The following is a 9,908-nucleotide window of genomic DNA, read 5'->3' as shown; positions in this document are numbered from 1 at the left end:
CCAAGCTCAGCCCCGAGTAGGGTGGGGCTAACGTGAGAGTGTCCTAGGGTGGAGCCTGGGGAAAAACCTCGGCCTTTCAGACTCGGGCATCCCCTGGTGGCCAAATGGCCCCAAATGGAAGATAAACTCTGGAGGATAGTAACGAAAACTCACTATCCATCACAACTGTTTTCTCCCCCACCTCCTCTCCCTCTCTATCCCTCTCTCTCTCTCTCTCTCACACACACACACACACACACACACACACACACACACACACACACACACACACCATCACAAGACACATTCCCAGAGGTTTTCTCCTTTTTTAATCAATGACCAACTTATCCAACTTTGGAAATCTGGACAAATGGACAAAGAGGAGGCTGAGAGGCCTGGTCCAGTGTCTAAGGGTCTCTGAGTGAGTCTGTGTCAGCATGTGGGCCCCAGCTGGGCCTGTCCATGGGTTGGGCATAGCAGTTTCCTGAGTAAGAGCCGGCCCTACCCTCAGGGCAGCACAACAGCCCAGAAAGAAATCCAAGCCCCCCAGGTTTGGCCTGTTTTCAAGGCCCTCAGGACAGTCAATAAATAGGTTTAGATTCTGAGGCAGGCCTGGGAGGAGGGGGTGTACGAAGGGCAGGATCAGCTGCCCAGGGATCCCAGCGATTCCCAGGCGATCTTCTGTCCTTCTCTAACAAGGGAGAAAATAAATAGACCTTCAACTCAGGAAGAGGAGTGTTGGAGCAGGGGAACCCTGTCCTTGAAGTTAGTAGTTAAGTCTTATGTTAAAAACAAACCAGCCCCAGCCCCTACCAGCATCTACAAAATCTACAGGATGTGTGAAGGGCCAGCCTGCATGGGGGTACACAGTACCCAGCCCTGCAGGGTCCTGGAAGAGGTCTCATGTCTGTTCTGCAGCTCCTGGGGCTCCCTCCTCCTTTGGGGGTGGCTCCAGGAAAATTGGGGTAACTGATGGTGGCTTCTTCACCCTGAGAAGATAAGAGAAATGTATAGGAAAGAAGTCATTAGCTATCTCCCCCAATCCCACTAGGCCCACCTTTCTCAGGACAGAAAAGGGCCACTCACGAGTAGGGAGAGGCTGGGACTCCCACCACCAGGAAGTGGTTCTTCTTCCGAAACAATCTCCACAGGCCCCGGTGGTTGCCACGCACATCCAGGTCCCAGATATGGAGGCACTGGTGGGGGTCGGGTGGGGGCAGAGACATGGTTCAGAGAGTGAGGGGTTGGGGGGCAGCCACTGAGGACCTTTGGCCCAGCCTCCATACTTCCTCAGCAGCTACCTCAATTTGTCAGAGGTAGCATCTTCTGGTATATGGATTTCGACAGGGAGTTTGGAAGAGGGGCTCTAAGAATATGAAGAAAAGGTTCTGAGGTTGAAGATTCCAGAACAAAGGCTCCCTGTATCTTGGGGCATCCTGGGGCAGTGTATGTGTGCGGGGAGGGGTCCTCCGGGGTGGGTGTGGTGTTGGAGCACCTTGGCAAGCTGGGTCCAGGTGGTGAAGTCATCATCTTTCTCCATTTGGATAAAGGCCACGTAGGTGTGGCCTTCCGTGTCCGGCAGGAAAGAGTCTTCACAGGGGTTCCTGCTGTGGTCCAGAACCTCCGCCTCGCTGCATGGGGTTGGGAGAGTCAGGCCAAGACAGGGTATGAGGTATGTGTCACACAGGGCCCTGTGCTTGGTTTAATGCTCTGCTGTTGCCATCCTGAAATTCTTAATAATTTCTGAACTAAGGGCCCTGATTTTCATTTTGCACAGGGCTCTGCAAATTATGGGGCCAAGATCCCCAGTATTTGACTCCTCACTCTCTGCCACACACTCCAATAGCCCTGGGCCATACCTCAGCAGCCTGTGAATTTCCACTTCATAGGCTTCTTTCTTCAGACTGAAGGGGAGGGAAAAATGGGTCAGGGAGAGCCAGGCCCTCAGGTCTCATGGGTAGCACTGAGCAGGGCAAGGGGTCATATGGGATTGGGAGCAGCAGGGCTGGGTAAACACACAGGGATTGGAAGGGACTTTCAGGAACTTGTCATCAAGTCTCTTCTAGATAATATCCTCCCCCTTGCCCTGCTGTCAGCCCCTACCTGTCCACGTTCCTGAGCTGGACACCTGGAACCGTGTTGAACTTGTGCTTCTTGAAGTAGGCCTCCTGGAATGGGCGTGAGGGTAAAATCAGGGCCTCACATTGTCTGGCCGACCACCACTCTGACCCACCACATATCTACGAGATGTACAAATGAAGTCCTAGACCTATAAAGGGCCCTCTCATTTCCTCATGTCTTCCTCATTCTCTTCACAGCATCCTTGGCAAGCTCTTACTAGCTTTAATTTGGGCTCCACCACTGCCGGAGAGCTCATGCCCTCGTGGGCAACTCACACTACTGACCAGTGAACCAGTTCCTATCTCCAGTGGTTCTCCCCGGCCCTGCTATTCTAGAGCCACAGAAGCCAGGAATACGCTCTGCAGGGGGTGATGGACAAACAGACAGGCTGGGCTGGAAGGGAAGACACTGCTGTGACTCAGGTAGTGAGAGTGACCTGAGGTAATTGCCTGGCCCTCTCTGGGAGACGAATGGGGCTTTTATATGAGCCAGCTTCTGAGTGTCCTTCTGGCTTCCAGGAAGTTCCAAGCTGGATGCTATCCATTCCTTTGGGCTGGGCTGGCTCAAGGCCTCCCTTGCCGTGACTGGAGAGTGGCCCTCTGGACACAGAGATGGGGTGTGGGGTCCTGGGGACCTCCTTGCTCTTCTCAGGCAGAGGCAGGGGCCCCAGCACTTGTAAGGACAGGAGAGGGTAGGACTTACAGGGCTGGACCAGTGCTTCGAGGCAGAAATACCCGCCCCACACCCACAGTCTAATGCTAAGAATAGTAAAAATAAAAATAATACCAGCCAACCCTTATATAATGGTTACAGTTCAACGAATTTTACATATATTAACTCATTTAAACCTCATAACCCTATGAGGGAGTAGTATTTCTATCCTCATTTTAGAGATACAGAAATTGAGGCAAAAAGGGAACAGTTATTTCCCCAAGATTACATGGCTAGCACGTGGCAGAGGTGCGATTGCTCCAGAGTCCACATTCTTGACCATCAAGCCATCAGGTGCCCCACCCGCTGCCTGCCACTCACATGGAAGTAGCCGTTCATGTTGAGGCCGACGATGCCAAAGTGGTAGGATCGGGAAACGTCAGGGATGATGCACTCTCGGCCCCGGCGTTGCTCAGGCATCCGCATCCACATGTCCCAGTCCCAGAGCTGGCGGGCGTGGAAGATTATGAAGGTTAAGACGTCTTAAGCTGGGAGGGGACTCCAGCCCACTCACCCTACCCTGCTGAGTACCTTTTCCGGTGTGGGCCACTTGGGCTCAAGCTCCTCCTTGTACAAGGATTTCCTGAGCACCCAACCCAACCCAGGCATGGTCTCCACACGGTATAGTAGTGCTGGGTCCTCAGCCGTGTGTTCATACCCCTGGGGGCAGGGGACTGTATTAGCTTGCAGCCTCAACAAACCCGCTTGCCAACCCCTGGCCACCCAGCCTACTTGGTCATTCCAGGCGGAGATGCAGTACAGGCTGTCATCCTCCTCCAGTAGGTGGATGGATTGGCTCAGGAAGCTGAGAGAGCCAGGGTCCAAGAGTCGAGAAAGGGGCAAGGACAAACCCAGTCACACAGTGATGCTGGAAGAGCTGCGATTCAGGAGTCAGCCCCCAAATCTCTGCTGTGTCCATTCATCCTTCTACCCTCTACTCCAGCCCCAGCACCCGCCATCCTGCCTCTGGCTTTCCCGCATTTTGAGCTCACTTCCCCCAGAAAGCTCCCAAGACACCCTGCTGCTTTTTCTCCTGGAGACCCAGGGACCTCATCTAAAACCTAGAAACCCCCCTCACCTGAAAAAATCCACAGCGATGTCCAGGTCCTCTTCCAGAACCACAGCAAACTTGGCCTCCTGTGCAGGGAGGGGAACATCGTGATCTTCGGGGGGCCTCTCCACCCTGTGGTCTCCTCCACCCATACCCCTCTTCTTTCAGGCAGCACTGCCCCGTTTTGCAGACTAGGAGGATGAGGCCCAGTGGGAGGAAGGGCTTGCTACATTACAGGACTAGACCTCATGCTCGTTTCTTCTCCCAAGGCCCAAGCGTAGTATCCTTGGTACTCACTGGAAACAGGTTGAATGTGGCAGTGAGGCTGGCCTTGTAGTGCTGGGAAGGAAGTGGGAATAGGGCACGTGAGCTCTGGGGTAGAGGGTGGGACCAGGGGTCTGCCCCTTCCATCCCTGCCTAGGCCGTACCTGAGACACGCGGGCATTCTTGATGCTGATGGGAGTGTGCTGGATGCCCCTCAGACCGAACAGCGCCACTACATCCATCGGTTCCTGGGGGCATGCCCACTGGTCACCATGTGAGGCCACTTTCCCCTGACTACTTCTGCAGGACAAGCCCTTCCCATTTCACAGCCCTTGCCAGTCCCCGGCAATCACTGCCACTGGAAATTAAGGTACTCAGTCACCCACAGCCCTGTACTCTGCTCCGCACGAGGCCCCCCAAGCCCCGCTCACCTCATAGTAGCCGTCGATGAAAACTGTTACCATCTGGGGAGACACCCCCTGAGCTGAGAGCAGAGAGCGCAGCATCCTGGGGAACCCAGGGATAGGTTAGGGCCTCTTTGTCCCCGCTACCTCAGGGCTCCCCTGTGTTTATAGAAGGGCCCAGATTCCCCGTTCTTATCCACATAGGTGAATGGGCCTAGAATCTGTTGCCTTTCTGCCCACCTCAGGAGTTCCTCCCATAGGTAGATGAGCGAAGCACCCTCCCACTTGCTAAGCACCCTCCTGTTCAGTGCTGCGTACAGCCCGCTCTCAGGCTCACCTGTACAGGTAATTGGGCCTGTTCCCTGCAATAACAGCCACAGGCACATTGAGGACCTTGTTGTCTGGGAGCTGTGAGAGAAACAGCTTTTAGCTCTTGGCTTTTTCCTCTTTCCGACCGGGATCCCCACCAAGGGAAGAGTTCTTGGGTGGGGCTGGGGGCAGATCCAGAGTAGACAGGGAAGGCGCAGAGGGTCTTCCCTCTTCTGGCTTCTCTATACTCTCAGCCCAACTCCAACCCTGGGTCTTGCTCACATGGCCTGTCCCTTCCCCTCTACCCTGTCTTTCAGAACTCAGTATAAATCCTCAGCTCTTGGTTACCTCTCTGGGATAGAGAGAACTCAACCTGGAACTTTTCTGGGTTCCCCTTGCTAAGCCGGGAAGGAGTCCAAACCTTCCTGCCTAAGGTACCACTCACTGGGTCAGGGCTGAACTCGATGGGTGTGGGGTCCTTGCAGCTGCACACACTCCCATAGCCCTCAACTTTGCCGCAGAAGCGCCGGCGGCGACGGTTCAGCTCTGTGTCTGCCCAGTGGCACTCTGCCTCTGAGAAAGGAATGTAGTTGACAGGTTGGAGGCATGAGGCCAGTGTGGTTTGAAGAGCCCCCAGCACAGTCAAGGGAATAAAGTCCCCATAAAGAGGATCTAAATGCTGCTCCCCCCACCCCTGCCCCCACCCCCAGCCCAGGCTCTGCCCCAGAGGCCAGGCCCCACTAACCCCACCTTCAGCTGAGCTCAGTGGCACATCTGTCTTCAGCAGGACTGGGTCCCCCCAGGAGGAGAGGGCAGGTGACTTAGAATGTTTCTCCCCAAGGACAGGACCTGGCAGGAGGCAGGAATGAGGGGTCGTGGGGGCCCAGACTCCAGTTTTAGGGCATCTTCCCATCTCCCTGCCCACTTGCATCCCACCGCTGCCACTGGCTCCTATTTGCCCCTACTCCACCCCACCTCCTGGGGTTCTGCTCCTCCCAGGCCCTTGATACTACAGAGTGGATGGCCTCTGACCTCCTTTTCGTCCCACGAAGGCCCAGGTGTCCCTCCAGCCCAGGGCAGGGCCGGCCTGGCTGCCCAGGCTCCGCAGCAGAGCCTTGGCCGTGTCCTTGAGGTGGAAGGAGCCCTCATCCTGGGAGAACAGAGGAGGTGGTCAGCCTGACTGGCACGGTTCCAGGAAACCTGGCCTCACGGAGCATCGACTGTGTACCAAGCACTACGTAAAGCCTTGACTTAAATTAGCTCATTAGATTATCACAACAGCCTCTGTGGTTACTCTCTTTCACAGATAAGAAAACTGAAGGGTTAGAGAGATTCTGAGACTCATCCAAGGTCTAGTAAGTCCTTACCACAATCCCATACAATTGCCACCCTGCTCTCTTTCCCTGCCAGCTCTCTGCCTCTTTCCCACCACTCTCCCCTCCTCCCTTATTCTGCTCCAGCTCCACTGGCATCTTTGCTATTCCTCAAGCATGCCAAGCACTCCCCACTCTGGGGCCTCTGTACTTGCCATTCTTTCTACCCAGAATGCTCTCCCTCCGGACATCCACCTGGCTCACTTCTCACTTCCTCCAGCTTTCTGCTCCCATCTCATCTCCTTACAGAGGCCTTCCCTTTCTAAAGTGCATCCCCATCGTGCTGTCTCCCTTGCTTTATTTTGTTCTTCATGTATGTTACCATATCCTGACATCATACATTTATTTATCTGGCTGTTTTTGTTGATCTGCTCCTGCTGGAATGTAAGCTCCACAGGGTAGGAACTCTCTTGCTTCCCATCGTATCTCCAACACCCAGAGCAGTACCTGGCATACAGTAGGTGCTCAATAACTATTTACTGAGTTAATAAAAATGACAAGGCTAAGTTTAGAATCTAAGTCACCTTCTTCCAGAGGATCTTCCCACTATGCCGTATTAGGGGTGGAGAACCCAGGGCCATGAGCAGGGTTGGGCCAGAGGCATAGGGGACGGGGCCAGGGCAGAATCACTGACCTTGACGGTGCAGATGAGCACTCGGCCGGGCGCCACCATGTTGAGAAACAGCACCATGGCCTCATCCTCATGAGGTGAGTATGTGTCAAACACTCGCTTTGCCATCACGTGGCCCTGGCAGGGGACACATCTCTCAGGAGTTAGCGTCACTAGCAAGAAGAGCCCAGCTTCAGCCCTCTGGGTCTTCCACCCCGAGAAGCTCACCGTGGCCTGGTTGAGGACGATGACATGGATGCCCCGACCTTGCTCCCGGGCCTCATCCTCCAGTACCTACACGGTAGCAGAGACAACGTCCAACTCTTCACTCAGGCATTCAAGGAGTCTCTGTTTTATGGGCACTTAAAACACCAGCTGCACGAAACCTCCCCTCCTGCCTACGCCTCTGTTCACACAGTTCTCTTCCGACTCAGCTTGAAGGCCACCTCTTCCAGAAAGCCTCCACAGCACCCCCATCAGAAGAGATCTCATCTTTCAACAACTCCCCCTCCAGGACTTTCCTGGCTCTTAGAGCCTTCACTGTCTCTGCTTCATCCTGGAAGTATCACAGTCTCCATCACACTGAGCCCCTTGAGGTCGAGCCAGGTCTGATTACCTCCAGGTCCCCAGTGTCCAGCATAAGGCTGAGGCCAAAGAAGGGATGAAGGAGTGATTATGAAATAAATCAATGAATTAACTGCCTACTAAGGTGAATGATCACTTTTGAGATCCCACTACACGTACGACATTTCACACACTTTACGTTTAATCCTGACCAGTAGAAATCATCAGTTCCAGTCTATGGATAAGGATGTGAGTGCACCAAAGTCACACAGCTAGAAATTGGCAGAGCTGCAGTTTCCACTTTGGGCGGTAGACCCCGCAGCCAGTGAACCATGCCCTGAGTAGAATGAGTGACTGTACACCAGACTCCGGCCCACTCACCGTGGTGCCATCCACTGCCACATATACTTTGCTGCGGCTCGAGTACACTTCCACGTCCAGGACCCGCCGGGGACCACTGCCTCTGCGCCGTGGGGGCTCCAGGTGGCCTAGGGCCTCATCTGTGGGAGTGCAACAGGTCATGGAGATGGTCTCCCCATCGGAGTCACACCCCTTGAGATCTGTCTGCCACTCAGCTGTGAGGGTCCCCACCCCATCCTCAGCCTGGCCCCACCATAGTCTTGCTCTGGCTCCGGGTCATCATTGGCTTCGCTGATTGCTCGCCGAGTGTCCAGGATCAACTTAATGTTGACAATGACGGTCACCAACAGGAAAAGCACGGCCCCTGTCTGACGGGAGGGGTGGGGATGATTAAGAGGAGCACCTTCTCCAGCTCATAAAGGGTCCTCCGGAAAGGAGGGCCCTGGCTGCAGTGAGGGCGTAGGGAAAACCTGGGACCTGTCTCTTGCTCTGTCTGCCTCTGAACGCTTTTACTCCCTTGACCAGGGGCTAGTTTCATGGCCATCTCCTCAGGAAACTCCCCTGGCCCTTCCCCCCTCCGTCAGGGCCCTCCCTACCCAGAGATCCTGTATTCTTCCACTTGAGGTCTTGATTTTCTTGGTCCCCTCCATAGTTAGTTCCTAGAGATGGAGCCAGGCCCAGCGAACCAAGCTGGGGATCAGAAGACCTGGGTCCTAGTCCTCACTGCCTGACAGGCGTGTGCCCCTGGGCAAAGCCTTCCTGATTAGACTTCAGGTTTCCGTCAGAAGCCTAGGAGTTTGTACTTGGGTTCTGATTCCAAAACTCTGGGTCCAAACCACTACCTGGTAGGAACACGACACACTGAAGTTTCCCCTCTAGGAACCAGCTGCCCCCTTCCAGCAGAGGGGGGCCAAGGTGGGTCCCAGTGCCCAGTTTAGGCTGGGATAAAGCTGGGAGGGAGCCGCTGGGAGGTTTGGAACTTCTCTATACCTGACAGAATCTCCGCAGGGCCCGCTGGTTTGTCAGTTTATACTTCCAGGTAAGATACCAGCTCCGCTTCTTCCGAGCCCCAAAGGGCTTGATGAGGGGACTGGGTTTCCAGTCATCCATGCTGGATTGGGGGGTCACCAGTGTCCTGGACAGCCCATGACTTCAGGAATCTGAGGAGACCGGCCGGGTCACATGGGGTAAGGTGCTCCTCCCAAAGTCTGATGCCTTCTGGGGAGCTGAGGGAGGACTTCCCGGCAACTCTTCCCTGCAAGCAACCATGCTGTGTGACCTGGGGAAAGTGGCTCGACTTCTCTGAGCCTGGCAGGAAAACCTTCAGAGGGGTTGGATCACCTGGAAATTCCCCGGGACTGGGGAAACTATCTGAGTCAAGGCTGCCCAGGGCCCCAGGGGTGGAAGCCAAATAATCGGTTCTCAACGTTCATTAGCCCCTAACATGACCAAGCTCTAGGCTTCGGTGGCTAAAAGCACAGCGACCCCCCCCCCGCCCAAATCCTCCACCCTCGCCCCATCCTACGTGGCCCCGTTCTTCTCCTCCCAGGGCCGGGGCCGCTCGAGGGCTGGGGAGACCTGCCCCGGCCGCGCTACCCTCCCGGACCCCCACCCAGAGGCACTCACGGCTCAGGGCCCCCAAGCCCCGCAGGGGCCCCACTCGGGCCCGCACTGCTCGGCCCCGCGCGCCGCGGCCTCCGCCTCCTCCATGCCGCTCGCGGCCCCGCCCCGGCCCGGCCGGGCCCGCCCCCCAGCTTCCGCCGCCGCCGCCGCTGCGGGGTGAGAGGGCGGCGGGCGGTGCTTAGAGCGGTGGCGGCGGCGGCGCGTTTGTAATACTCAGACCCTTCTCGGCAGCTACGCTGCCCGGTTGGCGGCTGGGCTGCTGAGCGAGAGCGGCCCGCTCCCCGGCACCGCCGATGGCAAACGCTACTCGAGGCAGAGGCAGAGCACCTTGGACCAGATCACACAGCACCCCGGGGGCAGAGTGGCTGCTGGCCTCGCTCCCAGCCCGTACCCCGTGTGGGCAAGGCGATAACCCAAACCTATGGTTTGCACAGCCATTGGAGGCAAATGGGGATTAAAATCCAGGTTCTACCACTGTTCTAAGGACTTTAATGATACCTTTTTTTTTTATTTCAAGGTATTACGGGGGTACAAATATT

General features: G+C 55.7%; 1 protein-coding gene across 4 annotated transcripts; it reads right to left on the bottom strand.

The window, feature by feature from the left end:
- Positions 1-285: 285 nt before the first annotated feature.
- POMGNT1 (protein O-linked mannose N-acetylglucosaminyltransferase 1 (beta 1,2-)) lies at positions 286-9,504 on the bottom strand. 4 transcript variants are annotated; one of them, XM_012648960.1, is made up of 22 exons: positions 9,373-9,504; positions 8,737-8,906; positions 8,000-8,114; positions 7,768-7,886; positions 7,051-7,116; positions 6,847-6,960; positions 5,872-5,989; positions 5,590-5,688; positions 5,285-5,412; positions 4,868-4,938; positions 4,558-4,633; positions 4,291-4,374; positions 4,160-4,201; positions 3,890-3,948; positions 3,343-3,616; positions 3,133-3,258; positions 2,083-2,147; positions 1,839-1,883; positions 1,475-1,610; positions 1,066-1,175; positions 853-968; positions 286-670 (listed from the first exon to the last, which is right to left on the bottom strand). In XM_012648960.1, the coding sequence occupies exons 2-21, from the start codon at positions 8,854-8,856 to the stop codon at positions 881-883; spliced, it is 2,055 nt and encodes a 684-aa protein (XP_012504414.1). In that variant the 5' UTR covers positions 8,857-8,906; positions 9,373-9,504; the 3' UTR covers positions 286-670; positions 853-880. The 4 variants fall into 4 exon arrangements, with proteins under 4 accessions (XP_012504414.1, XP_012504415.1, XP_012504413.1 ...); XM_012648961.1 differs by having other exon boundaries at positions 286-968; positions 3,343-3,471; positions 3,544-3,616; XM_012648959.1 differs by having other exon boundaries at positions 286-968.
- Between the last annotated feature and the right edge of the window lie 404 nt (positions 9,505-9,908).

This window comes from Propithecus coquereli, unplaced genomic scaffold (assembly GCF_000956105.1).
Source record: "Propithecus coquereli isolate 6110/MARCELLA unplaced genomic scaffold, Pcoq_1.0 Scaffold299, whole genome shotgun sequence".
Lineage (NCBI taxonomy): Eukaryota > Metazoa > Chordata > Mammalia > Primates > Indriidae > Propithecus > Propithecus coquereli.
This window is presented reverse-complemented; position numbering and strand designations above follow the sequence as displayed.